Source organism: Hyla sarda, chromosome 13, assembly GCF_029499605.1.
Source record: "Hyla sarda isolate aHylSar1 chromosome 13, aHylSar1.hap1, whole genome shotgun sequence".
NCBI lineage: Eukaryota > Metazoa > Chordata > Amphibia > Anura > Hylidae > Hyla > Hyla sarda.
Window position 1 is genome coordinate 33,486,542 of NC_079201.1, and position 25,388 is coordinate 33,511,929.

The 25,388-nt window shown below is 43.6% G+C and overlaps 2 protein-coding genes and 1 long non-coding RNA gene across 7 annotated transcripts in view; 1 reads left to right on the forward strand and 2 right to left on the reverse strand.

The window, feature by feature from the left end:
- TEN1 (TEN1 subunit of CST complex) overlaps nucleotides 1-21,626 on the reverse strand; it is a 29,227-nt gene extending 7,601 nt beyond the window's left edge. Inside the window, exons 1-4 of one of the 3 annotated variants that reach the window (XM_056550333.1) lie at nucleotides 21,597-21,626; nucleotides 9,294-9,348; nucleotides 7,127-7,186; nucleotides 1,520-1,637 (exon numbers count right to left, since the gene is read on the reverse strand). In XM_056550333.1, coding sequence (XP_056406308.1) covers nucleotides 1,520-1,637; nucleotides 7,127-7,186; nucleotides 9,294-9,348; nucleotides 21,597-21,611 — 248 coding nt within the window. In that variant the 5' untranslated portion in view covers nucleotides 21,612-21,626. Of the gene's footprint in view, nucleotides 1-1,519; nucleotides 1,638-7,126; nucleotides 7,187-9,293; nucleotides 9,349-14,894; nucleotides 14,929-20,388; nucleotides 20,406-21,596 lie in introns of those variants that run through there. The other 2 variants (XM_056550334.1, XM_056550332.1) reach the window with 2 other exon arrangements.
- LOC130297633 (uncharacterized) lies at nucleotides 2,182-4,286 on the reverse strand. The gene is made up of 3 exons (XR_008849638.1): nucleotides 4,168-4,286; nucleotides 3,109-3,309; nucleotides 2,182-2,440 (listed from the first exon to the last, which is right to left on the reverse strand). It is a non-coding gene; the product is annotated as an uncharacterized LOC130297633 (long non-coding RNA).
- The window catches only part of ACOX1 (acyl-CoA oxidase 1), a 38,178-nt gene continuing 17,117 nt past the window's right edge, over nucleotides 4,328-25,388 (forward strand). Inside the window, exons 1-3 of one of the 3 annotated variants that reach the window (XM_056550330.1) lie at nucleotides 4,328-4,576; nucleotides 5,561-5,720; nucleotides 20,964-21,124. In XM_056550330.1, the coding sequence (XP_056406305.1) occupies nucleotides 4,468-4,576; nucleotides 5,561-5,720; nucleotides 20,964-21,124 (430 nt within the window). In that variant the 5' untranslated portion in view covers nucleotides 4,328-4,467. The remainder of the gene's footprint in view (nucleotides 4,577-5,560; nucleotides 5,721-20,963; nucleotides 21,125-25,388) is intronic. The other 2 variants (XM_056550331.1, XM_056550328.1) reach the window with 2 other exon arrangements.

The window sequence follows — 25,388 nt, forward strand, 5'->3', positions numbered from 1 at the left end:
CATGCCCCCAGAGCAAAATTTGCTTTCAAAAAGCCAAATGTGACTCCTTCTCTTCCGAGACCTGTAGAGCGCCAGCAGAGCACTTTTCAACCCCATATGGGGTGTTTTCTGAATCGGGAGAAATTGGGCTTCAAATTTTTAGGGGTATTTTCTGCTATTACCCTTTTTAAAAATAAAAAATTTGGGGGAAAACAAGCATTTTAGGTAAAAATTATTATTTTTTTTTTTACATTTGCAAAAGTCGTGAAACACCTGTGGGGTATTAAGGTTCACTTTATCCCATGTTACATTCCCCGAGGGGTCTAGTTTCCAAAATGGTATGCCATGTGTTTTTTTTTGCTGTTCTGGCACCATAAGGGCTTCCTAAATGCAACGTGCCCCCCAAAAACCATTTCAGAAAAACGTACTCTCCAAAATCCCCTTGTCGCTCCTTCCCTTCTGAGCCCTCTACTGCGCCCGCTGAACACTTTACATAGACATATGAGGTATGTCCTTACTCGAGAGAAATTGGGCTACAAATAAAAGTAAAAATTTTGTCCTTTTACCCCTTGTAAAAATTCAAAAATTGGGTCTACAAGAACATGTGAGTGTAAAAAATTAAGATTGTGAATTTTCTCCTTCACTTTGCTGCTATTCGTGTGAAACACCTAAAGGGTTAAAACGCTGACTGAATGTCATTTTGAATACTTTGGGGGGTGTAGTTTTTATAATGGGGTCATTTATGGGGTATTTCTAATATGAAGACCCTTCAAATCCACTTCAAACCTGAACTGGTCCCTGAAAAATACAGAGTTTGAAAATTTTGTGAAAAATCGGAAAATTGCTGCTGACCGTTGAAGCCCTCTGGTGTCTTCCAAAAGTAAAAACACGTCAATTTTATGATGCAAACATAAAGTAGACATATTGTATATGTGAACCAAAAAAAAATGTATTCGTAATATCCATTTTCCTTACAAGCAGAAAGCTTCAAAGTTAGAAAAATGCAAAATTTTCAAAATTTTCATCAAATTTACGGATTTTTCACCAAGAAAGGATGCAAGTATCGACAAAAATTTACCACTATGTTAAAGTAGAATATGTCACGAAAAAACAATCTCGGAATCAGAATGATAACTAAAAGCATTCCAGAGTTATTAATGTTTAAAGTGACAGTGGTCAGATGTGCAAAAAACGCTCCGGTCCTTAAGGCCAAAATGGGCTCCGTCCTGAAGGGGTTAAACACTGTTATACAGACTGCACTCACTACTTTACATTGTAGCAGAGTTTCCTTTTTTGTGTTGTCATATAGCGATATCATAAAATATTTATTATACAAGATACAAAAATGTGAGGCGTGGACTCACTTATGTGAGATACTAAAAACACTATAATTAAATTACATTTTTTAGGCTCCTTTTTGTTCTCTGCTTCACTCTATATATTATTTTGCCTATTGTAAGCCTGGAACTGTGTGCAAAGTTAACCAATTAAACATGGGAATAATTCAGTTTATAAAATAGAAATAAAATAAGATTTGAACCTTCCAAAAGTCCTCACAGTGGATCCAGCCGTCACATTGCCTGAGCTGATTTCCCACACATAATGAAACTGAGCTGGAGCTGGAAGCATCCTTGTCGTGTACAATATGATCTTCAATCCTACAAAAAAAAAAAAAAAAAAAAAGATAGACTTACTTTATACCCAGCAAATCGGGAGTATATGTATTAATTACTGTTATTTGTCTACCAGATCTAATTCATGCTTTTCATAATACAGTATAAAAGAAAACAAAATGAACAAAAATAAAAAAGTTTCAACATTGATTTGGTCATAGATCAGCTTAAAGGGGTACTCCGCTGCTCAGCATTTGGAACCAACTGTTCCGAACGATGGAGGCGGCGCTGGGAGCTTGTGGTTGTCACGCCCCGCCCCCTCAACGCGAGTCTATGGGAGGGGGCGTGGCAGACGTCACGTCCCCTCCCTAAGACTTGCATTGAGGGAGCGGGGCATGATGTCACGAGCTCCCATCGCCGGCTCTAGCGTTCGGAACAGTTTTGTTCCAAAAGCTGAGCAGCAGAGTACCCCTTTAATTACTAGTTTGAGGGATGGTGCAGGAAAGAAGCCAAATAAGCAGCAGTCATTTTCTCTGCTAAGATGCTTTACAAAAGTTTCTTATAGTTGCTTGTACTATTGATATATGCAAAGCTTGTTGAAAGGTTTAAAGGTTATGGACACTTTTTGTATTTTTTTATTCTTGCTTTATATTTACTATGGTGCAAAAACACTTAGGTCTTAGGTTAAAAAAGAATTCCCATTCAACCGGCTTTTGCATTGGAGAATCTATTCTTTGATGGGTTTGTTATTATCTTTCTTCTCCTGGAGAACTTACTCGCAAAAACAAATCAAGTCCATGGCACTAGCAGCGCACTGAGGGATTTGGTTACATTGTGTCCATACAAGTCTACAGAGAGGGAATTCTGGAGATAGACAGAAGTAAACAAACTGCCGAGCGAGTACAGGAGCTGACTGTATAAGATCTCACCCCAGTGATGTATTCGCTACTAGCACTGTTTAGTACTGCTCTATAATGACCATAATGTTGCTGCTGCTTCAAAAAGTCTACTATAAAGACTTTAAATAGTGGAGCAGGATCCCCTCTTGCGTGTGTGTGTGCAGTGTATGAGAAACACCACAGAGGCTCCACCCACTAGTTCTAGGACAAATAGAAATTAAAGATGGAACCTGCAGGGGGAAAAGCTGACTAAAATGCTATATCATCAGAAAGTGACCTTTTTACTGTACTCACTGTACTCATGTCTGTGCCACACATGTCACAAATGCCACAGTTTTGCATGAAAAATAAATATGACTCTTACAAATGAAGTATATATAGGAAAAAATATGAACAAAAGACAAGATGGCGCTATCTAAGTGCCGTAAATGATGGTTGAAATGCAAAGGTCAAGGATAAAAGGGTCGAGGATATGGGATATATGAACCCACTTCTATATATATATGGAGGTGGGATCTCTTGTTTACACTGTATAGTAATCACATGTATATTTATACACCTTTATCCTTCATATAAAAGCAGTGGCAGTACAGATAGGTGAACGATATCTCACTCACCTATTAGTGTTGCGCTGCAGGCACAACACTGTTTTGCGCATTGAAAGAGTGTAGCAACTCTCCAGTAGTCCTCTGGCAGCCTGAAACCCGAACCCGAGCAGCAGGTGTGTCGGTTTGAAAGATAGGAGAAACAGTGGTCCCAGTAGGAAGCTGTTCCAGCAGTTTCCAGGGAGGCAAAAGTGCGGATGGTCTCGGTGGCGCCTTGAGGGTGAATCGTAATCAAACAAGCATCCTGATATTAGAGGTTACTTGTTTATTGCATAAAAGCTGGCAGACCATACATTACATCAAATATACATGGTGTGCCGGGTAAAAATAAAAGGATAAAATAAATAAAAGAATGGTGAAGGTGATAGCAACGCGTTTCGCAGAGTGACCCCCCCGCTTCGTCAGGCTAGTGTGGTCTGACTGTGTGTTTCCAATATATATAGAGACAGTTTGTTTGAAATTCACGGGTAAACAGTGTTTCTGACGTCACACTTGTGACGGAAGTGAGGTAACTGCAATGATTGGCATTGTTGGCAAAGGACGCACATTGATACAGTAATTGTTTTCTTTTTCTCCTTTTTCTTGGTCCGGGTGAAAAACTGTATTAAACCGTATACATTTTTTTTTATTAACATGGGAGTCAATGGGAACCGTACAGAACCGTATGTGCATACGGTTCCATCAGGTTTTCACCATACGGTTTTTGACTTTGCACAGTTTTTTTCTTGGAATTTCAATCAAACAAGTGAAACTTTTTCAAAATGGAGTGAAAAGTTAAAACGTATACTTTTTTTTCTTAAAAAACGGATGCAACCGGACATCATTTTTCAAACCATATACGGTTTTCAACTGTATATGGGTAAAAATTTGTACACACTTTTTGATACAGTTTAGTCAGGTTTTGAGGAATCCGTTTTTCATCAAAAACCTGATACGGGAACTGTATTGCAAAAACGTTGTGTGCATGCAGCCTTACAGGGGGCACTCTTTTCAATTACATACAGGAATACACAATGGCCATCACTGTATGTAACAGTAGGGCATACGTTATGTTTCGCTTCTAACACTTACTGTATCAGCAGCAGAGAACAGCATTGGCTCTGCCCCTCCTCTACCACCTCAGTCAGCAGTGCCCTAATCCGGTTGTCTTCATCTGGCAGCCATTTTCCTGAAGACCTCGGACAGTCTAATCAGTTCTTCCCTCTACCGGTGCACTTCGGGAGTTTGTAATGTTCCTCCTCTCCTCCCACTTTAGTCATGTAAGGACAGGACTGGGCGGGGCAGAACTGTCACACATGAATCGGGGGTAAAGGTCGGTCGGGAAGTAAGTCTGCACCTCCAACTACACCGGCAGTAGGTGACAAGTGAGCGATGAATCCCGATCTGAGCAGGGAGAGGGCCACTGCCTCCTTCAACCCGGAGACCATCACATATATCCTGGATGGGAGCACGGAGAGGACCCGCAGGAGGAGAGAAATTGGTGAGGACACAACATGGGTTGAGGAGGGGGAAGACAAGTGTGCAGCAGGTGTATGGGACAGGTAGTCACTTGTCATGGGCATCTGAACAGGGTGGTACAAAAGATATTAGGGCTTTGAGTTGAGATTAATTTTAGAACTCCTGTCCCTTTAAATTGGCTTCATGATCTGTCATTTCATTGTTGTCAGGAGATCAGAAATCCTGGGCGCCCCTCAGGAGATCAGAAATCCTGGGCTCCCCTCAGGAGATCAGAAATCCTGGGCTCCCCTCAGGAGATCAGAAATCCTGGGCTCCCCTCAGGAGATCAGAAATCCTGGGCTCCCCTCAGGAGATCAGAAATCCTGGGCTCCCCTCAGGAGATCAGAAATCCTGGGCTCCCCTCAGGAGATCAGAAATCCTGGGCTCCCCTCAGGAGATCAGAAATCCTGGGCTCCCCTCAGGAGATCAGAAATCCTGGGCTCCCCTCAGGAGATCAGAAATCCTGGCCTCCCCTCAGGAGATCAGAAATCCTGGCCTCCCCTCAGGAGATCAGAAATCCTGGCCTCCCCTCAGGAGATCAGAAATCCTGGCCTCCCCTCAAAACCTGTCCAGAGGAAAAGTTGCTGAATTGCCCATAGCAACCAATCAGATCGCTTCTTTCATTTTGCAGAGGCCTTTATAAAAATGAAAGTGGTTGCTATGGGCAACTCGGCAACTTTTCGTCTGGTCAGGTTTTGATAAATCTCCCCCACTGTCTTAGAGATACAAATGAGACCTTTATCCCCAGATATCAGGTCATTCTTGTGCTCACATTGCGGGAGATTATCAAAACCTGTCCAGAGGAAAAGTTGCCCATAGCAACCAACCAGATCGCCTCTTTCATTTTTAACAAGGCCTCTGCAAACTGGACAACTTTTGGGCAACTGGACAACTTTTCCTCTCGACAGGTTTTGATAAATCTTCCCCCATTGTGTATATTGACCATTGTAAAATGATATTCTTTTAGAAAGCCTAGTGATCAACGACCCCGACTTCCAGCATGAAGACCCCAACTTCTTGTCCCGCAGCGAGCGCTATGAGGTGGCCATCAAGAAAAGTGCTCAGATGGTGCAGAAGATCCGACAGCACGGGATATCAGACCCCGAGGAAATCTACTGGTTCAAGAGGTAAGAAACCTGGACGTCTGACCTCCTAAAAACAAGCGTAGATCGATTTGATGTGTAAGACACATGCATATTGCGAATGTATTTTTTCGTATCCGTATTGTGACAGCTGTTAGTATGGGTCGTCAAAAACCCTACATCAAAATGTATCCACATTACTCATGCGTGAAACTGGCCAAAGGGTACGTTCACATGGGTCCAGTTTGTTGCAGAAAATTTCCACAGCAAATCCTTAGAGCAGTGTTCGCCAACCAGGATGCCTCCAGCTTTTATTACTAAATAGTGCTGCACCTCACGGATCTATCACAAATACACATAAGTATATAAAAGTATCAAAATAGTAGGTGGAAAACACTCAAATATAGGGAACCTGGTACTAGAGGGCTTCATATATGAACTCCTTATGAATAGAATTAAACACTAGAATATAATATTTTATTAATTGCATTAAAAACAGAAAAAGGGAAAAGCTAACACAGAAGGGGAATAAGACAAACATTGGCGTTACTGCTGCCAGCACATGTAAACATTGTGAGGAATACAAAAGAGGCAATAGGTAAACTGTGCATGCTAATACAAAGACATTAGTCTCAAAGTGCATGAAGTACAGTACCAACCTCAAGAAAATAAAGTAAATAAAGTGCCTGTGGCGTCCTCTCAGTGTAGTTAACTATTTAAGTGCATTTGGCCCAGTCAGATAAGGGAACACATACTTAGAGCAAATATTATGCACCTGTTTAAGCCGGAACAAGCGCCTATCTCCATTGATTGATACCAATCTGAGGAAGGGTTAATACCCGAAACGCGTCATTGGTTCAAATTAAATTTATCTTTAATCAACCTTCTGACTCGAGTCATCCATTTGGGAGAAGCAGCGCCTATAGAGGCATTTTTTTTCACTTATCCGACTGCATGCACTGTGCAGAACCCTGCATTGGCTTCCACTTCCCTACGGCTTCGCAGCACTCCCGGGATTGGAGTACCCCTTGCATCGGGGTGATATGCTCATATTTATTGCGCTCAAGGAGAGCACAATATTAACCATCTTTTCTAACCTAATTGCTATCTTGGGATAATGCACTAGGCGCCTGTGCGGTTTCTTCTTTTTTTGTCTCCTATTTCTACTATCTCCATTTGTGGCGCATGGCGCACGGACCTCCAAACGCTGCGCGTACTTCCGGGTATCACGTCAGCTGACTCCTTCACTTGACAATCGCATGACGGGCAGTGTAAGACGCGAACCCGGAAGACCGCAGCGCCGGGAGTCGGCGCATGCGCACAGGAGTTGGCAACGGCAGTAATAAATAAAGTTACAAAAAGGAATACAATTATTATTACAAAAGCAAAGGAAGGGGAAATAGGGGGGGGGGGGGGGAGAAGAACCACAGGTTGGGGGTTACACTCTTTACTTTTTTCTCTTCTTGCTTTTCCTGAAGAAAGACGCTGTTGGACACACATAGAATGAGTTCCTGTCGGGACAAAAAATGTAAAAACAAAAATTAGTAGTGAGACATAAAAACACATATTAAAAACAACACCGCAGAGAACTAATGATCACAAAAACGGAGCAAAGGGTAATGTTTAGCTTAAACCAAATGGTTGTATATGTATTTAATCTCCAGATCCATTCACTTTGACGTTGTCCCAGTTTTTTGTGGATATTACCATCACGTATGCCCAAGTCTACAAAATCAATTTCTTTAACTTTCAAAAGCGTACCGTCACAATGATGATGTGACAAAAAATGTCTGGCAATTGGTTTCAAGGTTTCAACACATTCGTGGTCCCTGGCAAGTCTAATGTCATGTATATGTTCCCAAACACGAATTTTCCGCGGACGGGAAGTCATGCCAATGTAAATCTTGCTACAAGGGCAAGAGGCATAGTAGATAAAATTTTTTGTAGTACAATCAATATTACCGTATATACTCGAGTATAAGCCGAGTTTTTCAGCACGATTTTTCGTGCTGAAAACACCCCCCTCGGCTTATACTCGAGTGAACTCTCCACCCGCAGTGGTCTTCAACCTGCGGACCTCCAGAGGTTTCAAAACTACAACTCTGGTTTCCCTGGTTGAACTTGATGGACATATGTCTTTTTTCGACCGTACTAACTATGTAACTCCCAGCAAGCCCGGGCAGCCATCGGCTGTCCGGGCTTGCTGGGAGTTGTAGTTTTGAAACCTCTGGAGGTCCGCAGGTTGAAGACCACTGCGGCCTTCGACATCATCCAGCCCCCTCTCACCCCCTTTAGTTCTGTACAGTACTTGCCTCCGCTAGGCGCTGGTCCGGTGCTGCAGGACTGTCCGGTGAGGAGGTCGTCCGGTGAGATAGTGGTTCCGGGCTGCCATCTTCACCGGGGAGGCCTCTTATAAGCGCTTCGGGCCCGGCCCCAGAATAGTCACGTTGCCTTGACGATGACGCAGAGGTACGTTCATTACCAACGTACCTCTGCGTCTTCGTCAAGGCAACACCTCTATTCTGGGCCCGAAGGGCTTAGAAGAGGCCTCCCCGGTGAAGATAGCAGCCCGGAACCACTATCTCACCGGACGACCTCCTCACCGGACAGTCCTGCAGCACCGGACCAGCGTCGAGCGGAGGTGAGTACAGAACTAAAAGGGGTGAGAGGGGGCTGGATGATGTCGAAGGCCACAGTGGTCTTCAACCTGCGGACCTCCAGAGGTTTCAAAACTACAACTCCCAGCAAGCCCGGACAGCCGATGGCTGCCCGGGCTTGCTGGGAGTTGTAGTTTTGTAACCTCTGGAGGTCCGCAGGTTAAAGACCACTGAGGGCGGATAGTTCACAAGAGGATGATGAAGGGGGGGGGGGGGGGTGTGTGGGATGATGACAAGGGGATGATGAAGGGGGGTGGGGATGATGACAAGGGGATGATGAAGGGGGGTGGGGATGATGATGATGACAAGGGCATGATGAAGGGGGGGGGGTGGGATGATGACAAGGGCATGATGAAGGGGGGGGGGGGTGGGATGATGACAAGGGCATGATGAAGGGGGGGGGGTGGGATGATGACAAGGGGATGATGAAGGGGGGGAGGGGATGATGACAAGGGGATGATGACAGGTGATGATGATGAGGGTCTGGATGATGACAGGGTGATAATGATGAGGATGTTAATGACGGGGGTCTGGATGATGACAGGGGGGGATGATGTATTTCCCACCTTAGGCTTATACTCGAGTCAATAACTTTTCCTGGGATTTTGGGGTGAAATTAGGGGCCTCGGCTTATACTCGGGTCGGCTTATACTCGAGTATATACGGTATGTCGGATATTATAGACTTTGTTTCCAGCAGTATTTGTAAATGTATCACTCCTTTCAATGTTAGGGCATGCACCGCACCGCACACAGGGGTTACAACCTTTTTTAGGACCAAGGGACCCAAATTGCCTCCAGCTTTTGCAAAACTACAACTCCCAGCATGCTGGGAGTTGTAGTTTTGCAACCACTGGAGCCACACTTGTTAGGAAATATTACACTTGAAAACTCGACAAGACAAGGAAAAAAATCTGTAGTTGTGGTCAGGACAACTATCAGAACCGATGGCCCGAACCTACCTAAGTACGAGACTAAGCAGTTTGAGTTGGGCAATAACTGCTGCGATAGATATACCTGAAAAGAGAGTAAAAGCAAGATTAGGTTTGAATTATGAAAGTTTTATTATGCAAATGATCATTCACATAAGCAGTGTTTTAAACACTTACAATATCTCACAATGCGGGTCAGGAATATATCTAGAATAACAGGGCTTTCCATTGGCCCAGCCTCTTGATAATGTAGACTGTAATATTCTATGAGGCTGCCGAGGCTGCTCCTATCCTAAAGGAGAAATAGACTGAGGATCGACCCCAAACTGACTAACAATGTGTGAACCAGTTTGATGAAGATAGAGCTAGTTAATGGAGCTCCTGAGATGGCAAACAAAGGGTCTGGCGTCTCGTTACTAATAACATTTAACCATTCTCGAATTACTGTCACCGGACACCAAGCATTACCTGTAGGGAAATATTTAACATCAACAGTTTGGCCAATAGCAAGTGTTTTAGATGAATACATAGTAAGAATAAAATATGTGCCATGCCACGACACCTGATTCTTACATAAGTAGGTAGATGTACTGCTATCACATGAAAATTCGCTCGGTCTCAAAAAAACTTAAAAGGCAAAGTATATGGCGGTTTTGACCAGTAAACTTGGTCTGAATCTGAAAGGAAAGTCACAGAGGGCATCAGACAATGCTCTGAATAGGTTACCCGAGACGAGTTGGCTAGTAGTTCTAGCCGTACCACCGCTCTTTTGTATAGCTCTAATAGGATGGGCAGTAAACATGGATGGTTGGTCCGGATGTGTGAGCGAATCGAAATGCTGTATGCCAGATATGTAAAGCTTAATGGTGGAGTATGAGAGTTTGAGATGTGAGTGGCAAAAAGCAACAAACGCTAATAGGTATTGGATATGAGTAGCATTACTGGTCAGAGAACAACCTCCATACTGTATCGTAAGTCTTAAGGGTATTAGCAGATAGAGATTTACGAATAAGGGCTCAGGCAACACTCAAATGTCGTCTCAGTCCATCGTCAGCAGTCTGAGGTGAGGTAAGGGAGTGGTTACCTCGTCTGCTTCTGGGCATACCTGAAAGAAACGCTCAAAATTAAGACGTGATAAGGCATCAGCTGCAACATTCCTGTCCAAAACTGATGTTGGAACAAATTAAATGAAATTTGTGGCACATGGACAACCAGACAAACCGTCTAAGGAGATGATCACCATGAAATTTGACCTCCCACTATTCAGAATATCCACTACCGCAGAATTATCGGACACAAATATGACCGTGTTGTTAGCCCACTGATACCCCCACATTTGCGCAGCAGCTACCACTGAGTATTACTCAAAAAGAGAAGAATTTTCTCTGAACCGAGGAATGCACGCAACCTCTTCTGGCCAAACAGCCAACCAATGCAAGCCATAAATGGCCATAAACCCAGTGGATGAGGCTGCATCAGTGTGTACACAGGGAGACAGATGCAATGCCCTGGGAATAAAAAGAGAAATGTTCCATTGGGACTGAAAATTACCCCACATGGCCAAGTCAGCCATTGCTTCTTGCTCTAGCTGAACAACACTGTCCTGATCGGGGTCAGAAGGTAATAATTGCAAGAGCCTGGAGATGAAAGATCTGCCCTGGGTGATAATCCTCATAGCAAAATTGAGCATACCCAGAAGAGACTAACTCTGCTTTGGTGGATAATCTGGAGATCACTACTTTGTGGATGGTGCTTCCAATTCTAGATAATTTGTCAAGAGGGAGGCTGGCCTGCATGGTCATGGTGTCCAAATGTAAACCTAAAAAAGGTAATTTGGGTACTGGGACCCTCCACTTTATTGGGTGCTACAGGTATCTGAAGATTGTGGAACAGCGCCCGAAGAGTATCTAGATCTAGAGGAACCACCGAGTGATCTAGCACTCAGTGGACGACCTATTCAAACTGGTCGAAGATCCATTGGCTACTTTTGGAACCAAAAGTTAGTTTGCTGGCAAAGTAATACAGGCCCTGTGACGTAATGCCATGCCACTGCCACAGGCTTGGCTTTATGGGGAGTAACTTAAATTCGTCACTTATGTCTGCCTTAGATAGGAAAGCCCCTCTACCTAACAACAAAATGATCTGTATAGCCTCCTCTATGGAAGAGTACCTCATAGAGAAATATCCGAGGGGATTAAAGAATTTAAGCTCTGGATGTGGAAAGAATGAGGCGCAGATAAATCGTAGATTAATCTTTTTATTGGAGAATTTACCACGCACTATCCCTACGGGATTAACTCGCCAGAGAACAGGTGGAACTATAAATGGACCAACCAAAAACTCTTTCTGTAATTCAACTTCCAGAAGAATCGTGGCAGATACTAGATCCCTATCAGCCGACAATAGTTTTTTTTTTTACACTCGTGGGTAGACTGAGGTAGGGTAGCTAGACCCGTGTGGAAACCTCCAGATAGACGATTAATCAAATATTGTACCCAGGAAACATCAGGATGGTTCTGTAGATAAGTATACAACAGATGCACATTAACCATGCTTTGTCATGCTGATATCCCTTTCTGGGGGCATGCTTCTTTGGGGTGTGCCCGGAAACAATTAGAACACAAATTTAAGAGTCTACATTGATTGTAGTGGCAAGATGTAGAATTAAAGTTATTACACGGTTGTGATTGGGTGCCCCAATTTATCTAACACTGCAGCAGGCTTGTTGAGAAAAGACTTAGGACCAGGAGTGGGTCTGGACTGCATGAACTAAGTTGTGTGATTCTCCTCATTGCACCATTACGAAGTGTGGGACATAGAATGGCATAGGTTACAAGCAGGAGCTTTGAGACCAGCAATGTGACGATATGACTCTGTGTCTATGGTGGCCCAATTAGTAACGTGACCAAATTGGACCAGGGCCGCCGCTGCTTTGGCTGAAAAAGATCTATGTATTCAAAGAACGCTGAACCTCCATACTTGTAACCTAGATCCACCACTTTGTAGAGATACAAATCTAACTCCTCACGTCTGAGAGGGTTAATAGAACAAATAATGTATCGGTAAAGGCTGAAGGAAGGCAAGGACGAACTCGGGGATTGATAACTTGCGATTCAATCTGACATCTTTAGATTTTAGAATGATGGACACTTCATCGCAAGCTATAGTTTTATTGTCTGGTGCCTCGTGAGACGACACTAATAAAGACGCTTAGTTTATGTCCTTGCCTTCTATGATATCTTTTTTAATGTTGGGTGGAATTAAATGAAAAGGTGCCACATTTGGGAATGAAACTGACCCACCTGGAGTAGCAGTGACCTGAGAGGCTGAAGTAGAAGGCCTGTTCCTACTCTCAAAAGACTCCATTCTAGCTTGTAAACTAGAGAGAGATGAAGTAATGGTATTAAACATGGTATGCAATTGTGAAAGCGAAGTCTGAATAGAGTTCATGGAAGCGGACTCTTGACTGGGACCAGCCCCATCAGATGACATGAGGCGAAATAATTCTGCCTTTCTAGCCGTAGCTGGAAATGGTATATATCTCCTCAGTAGCTCAGCTGTCAGCTTGGGGATTGTCCAGGCTCTAAGTAAGTGATGGTATGCTCTCAGTGTCTGACTGCTGATCAAGGTTGTCCGGCAGAGAAGCAGTCTCTTCTATGTCTGAGCTATGTGACATCTTCAAGAAAAGAGTTACACAACAATTAGGACTGACTGAAGCTTCCCATGCTGTACATCCATGTGACGTGTCGATGCGGCAGTGAGTTAGTGCTTGACCGTAGAAAAACGGCCATTTTTTGCACATCTGACCACTTTCACTTTAAGCATTAATAACGCTGGGATGCTTTTACCTTTCATTCTGATTCAGAGATTGTTTTTTCGTGACATATTCTACTTTATGTTAGTGGTAAAATTTTGTCGATACTTGCATCATTTCTTTTCCAAAATTTGATGAAAAAATTGAAAATTTTGCATTTTTTTTTTTTTTTTACTTTGAAGCTCTCTGCTTATAAGGAAAATGAATATTCCAAATAAATTATATACTTATTCACATATACAATATGTCTACTTTATGTTGGCATCATAAAGTTGACATGTTTTTTTTACTTTTGGAAGACATCAGAGGGCTTCAAGCAGCAATTTTCCAATAATAATAAAAAAAAAAAATTTAAATCTAAATTTTTCAGGGACCAGTTCTGTTTTGAAGTGGATTTGAAGGGCCTTCATATTATAAATACCTTACAAATGACCCCATTATACAAACTGCACCCCTCAAAGTATTCATAATGACATTCAGTAAGTGTGTTAACCCTTTTAGGTGTTTCACAGGAATAGCAGCAAATTGAAGGAGAAAATTCCAAATCTTCATTTTTTACACTGGCATGTTCTTGTAGACCCAGTTATTGAATTTTTACAAGGGGTAAAAGTAGAGAAATCTTCCTAAAATGTGTAACCCAATTTCTCTCGAGTAAGGAAATACCTCATATGTGTATGTCAAGTGTTCGGCTGGCGCAGTAGAGGGCTCAGAAGGGAAGGAGCGACAGTGGGATTTTGGAGAGTGAGTTTTTATGAAATGGCTTTTGGGGGGCATGTCGCATTTAGGAAGCCCCTAAGGTGCCAGAACAGCAAAAAAAAACAAACACATGGCATACTATTTTGGAAACTGCGCCCCTCAAGGCACGTAACAAGGGGTCCAGTGAGCCTTAACACCCCAAAGGTGTTTCACGACTTTTCGTTAAAGTTGGATGCGGAAATGTTTTTTTTTTTTTTTTTTCACTAAAATGCTAGTTTTCCCCCCAATTTTTTTTTTTTTATAAGGGGTAATAGGAGAAAATGCCCCCCCCCCCCCAATATGTGTAACCCCATCTCTTCTGAGTATGGAAATACCCCATGTGTGGACGTCAAGTGCTCTGCTGGCGCACTACAATGCTCAGAAGAGGAGGAGTCACATTTGCAAATTTTGCTGAAATGGGGGGGGGGGGGGGGCATATCGCATTTGGGAAGCCCCTATGGTGCCAGGATAGCAAAAAAAAAAAAACCCACATGGCATATTATTTTGGAAACTACACCCGTCAAGGAACGTAACAAGGGGTACAGTGAGCCTTAACACCCACCAGGTGTTTGACAACTTTGGATGTGTAAATTATTTTTTTATTCTTATTTTCCACTAAAATGCTGGTTTTTCCCTAAATTTTAAATTTTTACAAGGGGTAATGGGAGAAATGCCCCCCAAAATGTGTAACCCCATCTTTTCTGGTTATGGAAATACCCCATGTGTGGACGTCAAGTGCACTGCGGGCGAACTACAATGCTCAGAAGAGGAGTCATGTTGCTGAAATGGGGGGGGGGGGGGGGGCATGTTGCATTTTGGAAGCCCCTATGGTGCCTTTACAGCAAAAAAAAAAAACCTGCGTGGCATACAATTTTGGAAACTACACCCCTGAAGGAACGTGACAAGGGGTACAGTAAGCCTTAACCCCCCACAGGTGTTTGATAAATATTCATGAAGTGGAATGTGAAAATGAAAAATTAGATTTTTTACACTAAAATGCTGGGGTTGCCCCAAATTTTTCATTTTCACAAGTGGTAAAAGGAGAAAGTGTCATTGTAAATTTCTTTGGAGTAAAGACATACCTCATGTCTTGGCGTAAACAGCATGCACACCGGTCTCAGAGGTGCCGGAGATCAGTCAGGGTCCTTGAGCTTTGGCTTTCTCCTATGGAGCCAGAACAGTGGGACCCCCCTCAAGGGGCATTACATGGGGTAAATAACTGGGGTACACTAAATAACTAAAATGGGGTACAGTGGGACATAATTTATAATTTTATGTTCCCAGAAAGATGACCCACAGCATAGCCAAAACTAAAAAATATGCCCACCCCAAACCCTGTGCTCTGAATCATCATTCTGGGAATGTGATGTGTGTGGCCAACCCTAACCTGTTGCCTCAAATGCTCACCCCGCTTAAGTGGAGAGAGAGCACTGCGCATTTGAGGCAACAAAAAACTCCCCAATGACAATGACTCAGTGACGCATGACCTATTTTTTTTTTTTAAAATATCCCCAGAGGTCTTATCAGTTTTTTTTTTTTTTTCAGATGAAACATTATTTTGGGCAATTTAGTGGTTTAACAGGTTAAAACTTGGAATGTACTCTGGACTTGGTACATTGGGGTCAGATTATGGAAAATTAAAATGAGAAGGGAAAATTTAGTACTCCATGGAAGTGTGATACTCCCTGAAGCAATCCTCAATGCAGAGGCCCGGATGATCAGGGCAAGTATCACATTGAGTGGTGGTGTCCTTCCGAATCCCCCTCTTGTAACACACTCTGCATTTTTTCTGGGTTCGTCCCTTCTTTCCAGTGTGGGGGACTTCACCTGGAAAGTGTTGGCCTGGGACGATCCTGGCACCTATAACTCCAGTTCCTTCAGAACTCCGGCCTGCTCTTTCCCGGTCGCCAAAGATCAGGACCTTTATGACTTCTTCTTGAAACTGGATGAATGTCCCTGTGTTGCCAGCGTGCTGGGACAGTACAAAAGAGTTGTACATGGCAACCTGTACCAAGTAGACCGCAACTTTTTTTTACCATACCCGTGTTTTGCTCATGGCCATGTATGGCTTGAGGACTTGATCAGAAAGATCAACTCCCCCCATATACCGATTTGTAGTCCAGAATACAATCGGGCTTGAAGACAGGTGTTGTGGTACCTCGCACAGAGACAGGTGAGCTGCCGTTGCCATGAATAGTGGTCAGCATAAGGACATCCCTCTTATCCTTATACTTGACCAACAGCAGGTTTTTATGGGCAAGGGCACGGGACTCACCCTTGGGAATAGGTGTCTGGATCAAATTTAGAGGGAGGCCTCTCTGGCTTTTCCGCACAGTCCCACAAGCGGACGTCGATCTGGCGGCAAGGGATGTGAATAGAGGGATGCTGGTATAAAAGTTGTCCACGTACACGTGGTAACCCTTATCCAGCAAAGGGTGCACAAACAAGTTTCCCGCTAACACCCAGAGTGGGGGAACAATCTAGGGGTTCAATACGGGAATCTCGTCCCTCATACACTCTAAACTTGTAAGTGTAAAAAAAAAATGGGGGGGCCAAATGCAGCGCCCTGAACCCTTAAGGGGGGGAATTTTGAACTCAGCCAGCGGCAGGAGCTGTCGGAGGAAGCTGTTAACCCCTCCTCCGTCCAGCCAATAGCAGCAATCCTGGGGGGGGACGAAATCGCCACCTCCCCATAGATACAGGAGGTGATTGGGGGTTTGCATGGGATGCCTGCTGAATGATTTCAGCAGGCATCCCGGTCCAACCGGCGCTCGGCGGGGACCGGAGTTCTCCATGACGTACGCGTACATCATGGGTCCTTAAGTACCAGGGTGTCATGACGTACGCGTACGTCAAGGGTCCTTAAGGGGTTAAGAGCAAAATAGAAATTTTAGCAATCACAGTTTTCCTGACTAAAGTCCAGGATTACATAATTCTGTATTTGTGCCCTGTTATGGAATGATGAAATTGCTGATACACAATGGCCCTCATTTACTATTGCAAACCCGACATGTTTTGTCGGTATGTTCACCAGATTCTGGCGCATTGCGCCAGAAATTCTGTCTGCGCCAGAATTTGCGCCAGAATTGAAAAAACCCGACTAACTCTCCATTTTGCTAAGAAAACCCGAAAAGGGGCGTGTCCGTTGGGGAGATGGGGGCGTGGTCACTGGAAAGGGGCGTGTTCCAGACATTTTCCCAAAAAAACAACATATTTACACATAAAATGTGGTGGATTTGAGCTGAGGAAAAACCTACAGATCAGAGCATGTGTAAAAAAAGGAAAATGTAAGTAAAGTAGAAAATGTAGGGAAACCTTAATAAATACCGTGGAAAATAAATTGTAGGGAATTAAAACCCACAAGGAAACCTACACTCCACTCTTAGTAAATAAGGGCCAATGTGTTAAACAATACAGATGTCAGGTTCACCTCTTTGTTTAAATCTGCAATCTGTTTACATTGACCTTCTGAGATGATAGTTTGGAGTTTGTGCGGACCGACCCCGTACATGACAGTATAATCTAATCTCCTCTACAGATAAAGTCCTATAAACATCGTTCAGGTTCAGATCTCAGAGAGCCTAAAATTGTACTTTACTCCTATTGTGTTATTTCAGAATGAAACTCCCCCTTGTACATTGTACCCAGCTTCTGGCGGTCAGTGTCTCAGCAAGAGAGGAGTGCGGTATATCTGTGAGAGTGAGAGCTAAAAAACCTCTAACGTGCGGTCTGTAAGAGTATGATCTTTAAAGGGAACATGTCATCACTTTCATGCTGCCTGAACCACAAGTCATTGTGAAGGCACCCAGGGGCTTCAGCCAAAACCCACCAGCATTGATTGATAGATTTTTCCCTGTTTGGGTATAGGAAGAAATCAACCAAGGTTTACAGGGCATGCAGAAACTGCCAGGGACAACTCAGATGACTTGTAGTTTAGGCAGCATGAAGTTGATGACAGGTTCCCTTTTAATATAGGTAATATATCAATATCACAAATGGACAAGCTGATGTAAGCATACCCTGATCTCTGGGAACAATGTGGCAGGGGATCTTTTTTAGTGTGCATTCACACTGCGGTTGGTGTACGGCTGCCGGATCCGGCTGGGGGAGGGGAAACCGTGCACTCCCATACCCCAGCCGGACCGGTGCCAAACTCCATTGACTTTAATGAGCCGACCGGAGTCAAACAGGGACTCCGGTCAGCTCATTTTTGCCCCATATCCGGTTTTGTGACCGGACCTAAAACCGTAGTTTACTGCGGTTTTAGGTCCGGTCACAAAACCAGATATGGGCCAGAAATGAGCCAACCCGAGGCACTGTTTGACTCCAGTCGGCTCATTAAATGGAATTTGGCGCCGGTCAGGCTGGGATACGGAAGTGCACGGTTTTCCCCCTCCCCCAGCCGGATCCGAAAGCCGTACGCTTCAACCGCAGTGTGAACGCAGCCTTTTTTTTTTTTTTAGAGAGGGGAGGGTGTGCATGTATGATGATGATGGGGGTTATACAGACAGCTGCTCTCACTTGTTTGGATCTTTTATTTATTTCCTGCCTAGTGGACAGGTAGTAAACCTTTTTCTGTTAAATACTCCCCTTGAAGTGTACCTGTCACAGAGACATGTCAAAAGTTTTTTGATCGGTCGGGGTCCCTGTGCTGAGATCCTCACTGGTGGAGGACATTATTCCATTATAAGTCTATGGGGCAGCGAAGATTACGAACAAAGATCACCAGGAGATGGGGAGTAAAGAACCCTACCTCAAGCTTATCCCAGCTTGTTCTCCTGATCACTGAGACCCCGACCGATCAAAGCTTTTCACGTCTCTGGGACATATCAAATTTATTTATTTCTTTGTTATAAATAACAATGCCCATTCAATAATGCTGTCTGAGAGTAGCAATTACATGACTTGTCAGCCTATTTTGTCGTAGTAACCCTAGATTGGTAAAGTGAAAGCCACTAAAGACCAGCCATTTGCTAGGAATATCCTTTGTGACGGCTGCAGCCTTTTATAGGGGTTCACTTAATTTATCATTCATTAATATGCATGTTCTGCTTAAAGGGGTACTCCGGTGGAAAACCTTTTTTTTTATTTTTAAATCAAGTGGTGCCAAAAAGATAAACAGATATGGAAATGACTTCTATTAAAAAATCTTAATCCTTCCAGTACTTATCATCTACTGTATGATCCACAGGAAGTTCTTTTCTTTTTGAATTTCCTTTCTGCCTGACCACAGTGCTCTCTGCTGACACCTCTGTCCATTTTAGGAACTGTCCAGAGTAGGAGCAAATCCCCATAGAAAAGCTATCCTGCTCTGGACAGTTCCTGACATGGACAGATGTGTCAGTAGAGAGCACTGTGGTCAGACAGAAAGGAAATTGAAAAAGAAAAGAACTTCCTGTGGATCATAAACCATATGATAAGTACTGGAAGGATTAAGATTTTTTAATAGAAGTAAACTACTAATCTGTTTAACTTTTTGGCACCAGTTGATTTAAAAAAAAAAAAAAAAAAATAATAATAATAATAATAATAATAAAATGTTTTCCGCCGGAGTACCCCTTTAATCTTTTCTATGGCCTATCTCCAGGGAATCCTTGTCTTCTTTGATGGAGTAATAGTGGACCTGTCTGTTAAATCCATAGACATTAGATTACTGGTGGCTTCAGATTATACCAGCTCTGTTCTCTTTTCATCTCTTCTTTTTCTTATCTCTGCTTCCTTCTTTCTTTTTTTTTTTTTTTTTTTTTTCTTCCCCCTTTTTTTTCCCCTTTTTTTTTTTTTCACCGTTCCACTTCTGATGCACTACATCTGTATCCTTTTTGCATATTGAGATATCCCATAGAGTTCAATAGAGGGCTGTACCTTTCACATCTCTCTCATTCTGCTATGGGCTGTCTCTTACTTGCTTCCCTTCCATCTCCCTGGTGTCACGTAAGCTTATCCCGTGTGAACAATGACCGTCACCTCTGTACTGTGTTATGTAAACTGCAGATACCTTGGACTTCACCTTTGTCCTAAAATTGTAGATGGCATGCTGCCATGTTTATGGCCACCTGCCGGCCTATTCCTTGCTTTACACTAAGCAAATAACTACACCGACCAAAGTGCTATGTTATCAATGGTACCTCCCAGTGTCAAAGTGCAACTATGCGGAGGTGACTGTCCATGGAGTTTAATGGTGGCACTTTTCACCTACATTCTTCTTACTGTTTATGCCAGTGCTTCCCAACCGGGGTGCCTCCAGCTGTTGCAAAACTACAACTCCCAGCATGCCCGGACAGCCAATGGCTGTCCGGGCATGCTGGGAGTTATAGTTTTGCAACAGCTGGAGGCGCCCTGGTTGGAAAACACTGGTTTATACTCTAAACAGCAGCATAATGGTAAATGATAAAAAAAAACTTGCTGGGGGATTTTAAGGTCTTGTTTAAATTTTGTAAATAAATATTAGTTGGAACCATGATTTGAAGAGAAGCCACATTAACATTCAGTAATCTATTATCATTTACTTATTGTGGCAATGAAAGGGCTGAATTTAGTGTTTCCCAACCAGGGTGCCTCTAGCTGTTGAAAAATTACCGCAATAAATCCAATTTGTCGCACTGTTGGTGTCCGGTGTGCAACGAATGTGCTAGTGCCCTTTTTTCTGTTCTGCTCCAATGATGAAGCAGAAAAAAAAACGGAATTAAAGGGCTACTCCATTGCTCAGCGTTTGGAACAAACTGTTCTGAACGCTGAAGCCGGCGCCAGGAAGGAGCTCGTGACATCATAACCCCGCCCCCTCAAGGCTATGAAGTCACGAGCTCTCGGCGACGGCTCCAGCGTTCGGAACAGTTTATTCCAAGCACTGAGCCGCGGAGTACCCCTTTAAGAGCTGTAAGCTGAACCCAGCCTAAAAGGTTTTGCAAAAGAAAATGGGAGAGATTTATCAAAACATGTCCACTTGCCCATAGCAACCAATCGGATCACTTGTTTCATTTTTCAGAGACCTTTTCAAAAATGAAAGAAGCGATGTGATTGGTTGCTGTGGGCAACTCAGCAACTTTTCCTCTGGACAGGTTTTGATAAGTCTCCCCCCAATGTCTCCGCATCTCAAATTCCCATTCCTTTTACAGTCACCTCTTATCTTACAAACTTTTGTCTCTTTCCTATAGAACATGTTTGGGCTCTCAGACGGATCCCTTGGGCTTACATTACAGTATGTTTTCCAACATGCTGGCAAGCCAGTGCAGTGAATCACAGAGAATCAAGTGGCTGCCTCTTGCCCACAGACTACAAGCCATTGGCACCTATGCACAGACCGAGCTGGGGCATGGTTAGTTTTGAACTGGGCAAAGTGACAAGTGGTGGGCATACTGGGATTACCAGACGAGACCTGCAGTCATAGCAGAGAGGGTCGTAGGAATTTGTAATGCATTGTGGGACACAGTATTTGGGGGGAACTTAGTGTTTTAAAGTAAAACTTGCTTTATTTTGCATTGGAACAATAAAAAATAAAAAAAAGTTGCTATTTCAAGATCTTTCAGGTTTCTATAGGCGGTATATATTCATGAAGAAGCGGGTTTATTGGTTTACCTTTTTATATTCAGGTTAGTGCAGCCGACCCCGCTGTTCTTATGGTTTGCATTCTCCTGCTGCATCCAGGGGGTTACCATCAGAGTGGTTGACAGCTCTCTACACACACTAGAATTAGGACTACTTTATTAAAGGAACTCTGTCACCAGTGTCGCATGCACTAACCTGTTGGTACCGACAGTGCATGTGACACTGATGACAACGGTACTTACATTGTCCCGTTCCATGGCAGGGATCTACGGTAATCCTCTCCTTTAAGCTGCAGCTCCGGCCCGGCTTGGGGCACGGGCGGAACTTAGTAGCGTCACCGATGCTGCAAGACCCAGGAGAAAGCAAAAACTGCTTTGGGCATGGGCGGAGCTTAGTGGCATCACTGCTGCTGCTCCCTGCTGACGTCACTAAGCTCCGCCCATGCCCCAAGCCGGGTGTCCGGAGCTGAAGCTTAACGGAGATTACCGGAGATCCCCGCCATGGAACGGGACAAGGTAAGTACCGTTGTCATGAGTGTCACCTGCACTATCTGTCGGTACCGACAGGTTAGTGTAGGTGACACTGGTGACAGATTTCCTTTAAGTTTTTAGACCGTTTTCTTCCCAAAAGTACATAAAAAACAGGTTGTGTGTGGTATTACAACTTGGCTCCATTCATACCACACATAATACAGAACCATCTGCTCTGGTTTTGAATCGCTGAACGAGAGGGTCCAAATTAAGCATTTTATGAATATATGACAAGTTATCCTGGAACTTCTCCAACAAAACTACATTTTAGTCTGCCTGCTCCCCCTGTTCTGTAACATGATGGCTGTAGGTTAGACTACATTTTCAATGTGATAGGTTCCCTTTAACACATCTCCATTTATGTATGTTCCACCTATAAAGTGATTATGAGGACTGCTTACTGTAGCTATCTGTATTGATGTGTGCAGGAAATAAATCTCTGTTTTAAGATACAGGGAAGGAAAAAATATTTGGATTTGTTTGTTTGCCCACTGACGAAGAAATGATCACTCTATAATTTTAAAGGTATGTTTATTTGAACAGTGAGAGACAGAAAAACAACAAGAAATCCAGAAAAACACATTTTAAATAAGTTATAAATTGATTTGCATTTTACTCCTGGCTCCAAGGTGTCTTTTATAAAGGTAACAAGCTGAGGCTAGGAGCACTCTCTTAAAAGGAGTGTTCCTAATCTAAACTTGTTAACCTGAATAAAAGACACCTGTCCACAGAAGCAATCAATCATATTCCAAACTCGCCATCATGGCCAACACCTAAGAGCTGTCCAAGGATGTCGGGGACAACATTATAGACAAGAACATGGGCAAACAGCTTGGGTAGCAGTTGGTGCGATTAATTACAAATGTAAGAAACACAAAATAACTGTCAATCTCCCTTGGTCGGGGGCTCTATGGAAGATCATACTTTTTGGAATTTCAATGATGGTGAGAAATCAGCCAAGAGGATACAGGAGGATCTTGTGAATGATCTCAAGATAGCTGGAACCATAGTCGCCAAGAATACGTACAGGCCTATCTAAAGTTTGCCATTGAACCCCTGAATCATTCAGTTGTTCATGTGATACATGTGCTTTCTTGAGCAGGGGGACCTTTGTGGGCTTTACACTATTTCAGTTCTTCACAGCGTAGTGTGTAACAATTTGTTTTATTGGTGACTATGGTTGCCTTGAGATCATTACCAAGATCCTCCTATGTAGATTCCTCACTGTTCCCATAATCATGGAATCTCTGCAAGGTGACAAGCGTTCTGACGGGATGAGTGCCCTTTCAGGTGCTGGAGATAAGGGACACAGTCAGGCAATAACTGTGCCCCTTTGACGCCTGTGGAAGTGCAGGGAGGCCTAGACTCCATGGATAGAAACCCTGCTACCCTGGGAGATCAGGGGAGGCTGAAGAGCTGTAGATTGTATCCCCTTTGCCCTGCAGAGGGTCCATGAGAACACGCCACGTTACACCTCTGGACACCGCTAGCCACAGTGAGTTACCGGAACTCCAGTCGCAGATATATCAGCTCTTTGGAAAAGCATAGTCCATAGTAGACAACGGGCCACTCCAGCGGACACCTCACACTAGTAGTGGGGTACCGCAACCAGCTGCGGATGCGGCAGCTGTGAAATGAGAGACATATTAGACTACTGTCCGTCATAATGAAACAGAGAAACAGCAAGGCTGTTCAGAGGTGAGCCGGAAAGGAATTCCTGCGGAGGCAGCTGCTGCAAAAAGGCCGGTGGCTGTCCTCCCAATGACTCAGTATGCAAAAACACAGCCCCCCCCCCCACTATGAAAGCGAGCCCCACACCTAATGCTTCTAATAAAGGACAGAGTCCCTTTTGTATAGAGGAAGGGGGGGGGGTAAGGGGGGACATATTCACTCACCTGCGGACGCCATCTTATACTCACCCAGACATCTTCAACCAGCTTATGGCCACGCTGCATCATACCAGGCCAAGATAGCGGGGCGAGCAGGGACAGTGGGGGACCAGGACCCAGGGCCTCCAGGCGCTGGCTGTTGGCGAGAAGGGGTTAACAGTACATACTCTATGCCTGTGCCCCTTAGTCTCATATGGGGGGACAGGTAGCGCCATGCTCCTGAACCCCCACCTGAAAAAAGGAAACAAAAGGGAGATAAAAACTAAACCGCCCTTACTAGAAAATAAGAAAAAAAGACCAGGTCTGGGGAGCTCCCAGACGTGCGTCTTGCCTAAAACTGATTACCTCACTTCCAGTGGACGGGTATATCCTGCCAGGGAGGAGCCAACTTTTTTTTCCTAGTGTCAGCGCCTCCTAGTGGCAAGAGCATATACCCATCAGTATAGGTGTCCCCCAATGAAGAGCGCCTGAGAAACGGAAATTGGTCTGGTATTTAAGGCGTTAAAGGAATCTCAGCTTGCTAACTGTATAAAAGGCATCTGTGAGCCAGGAATCTTGCTGATTGAGAATTAAATACATTTTGGTTACGTGAGTAAAATGCTGTTTATTTTTCTGGATTATTTTGTTAGTTTGTCCCACTGTTTGAGTAAACCGACCATTAAAATGATAGACTGATCATTTCTTTGTCATTGGGCAAACTTGAAAATTCCTTTTTTTTTTTTTTTCCTTCACTGTAAATGCTGTTGTGCATAAGCCAGGTTCATACGGGGCTGCACAGTGTAGTTGAAAAGTGCACAAAAATGCTAATATGTTTCATTATCAAAGTAAAGTGACATTAAAATGTCATGAGTGGAACATTGTAAAGTAAAAAAAAAAAAAAAAAAGAGTGCAGTACCACATTGTGTGCATGCAGTAAAAGAACAAGAGGCGCCAAGGTGAGCCAAGAAGTGACTCACCTGGGGTGGTTGTGCTAATGCCAGCACAACACGTACAAGGACATGAATACAAGGCTGCAGCTGCCTCCTCCGACACGCAGGACTGCGTGTTCCATAAAATCCAAATCCACAATCATACCACCAAGGAGGATAATGGAGCGCTGCCCACGACTTCTTGAAAAATATTTATTTAAATGGATTTTAAAAATGTACAACGCGTTTCGAAGATGGACTGGCTTCTTTGTCAAGGCTTGAGAAAGAAGCCGGTCCGGCTTCGAAACGCGTTGTACGTTTTTATAATCCTTTTAAATAAATATTATTATTCAAGAAGTCGTGGGCAACGCTCCATTATCCTCCTTGGTGGTACGATTGTGGATATGGATTTTACATTGTGTGCATGGGGATTTATAAATTCAGTGTAAAATAATGCAGTACTAGACAAATGCCCTGTGTGAACCTGGTTCTTATATGGTTCTTATGTGTCTTGGCTGGCATGGCAGTAGTTTACTAACATAACTGTATATTAATTCCTTCCTCACTAAATGTGAATGAATTATAAACTCCCTAACATTTCAGCAGTGTGTTCATTCTCCTGTTGCTACTGTGTCTGGACAGCATTGCCTTCATTGGACAACGTAACAAAATCTTATTCATCTCTTAATGGACAACTGCCCCGCCCT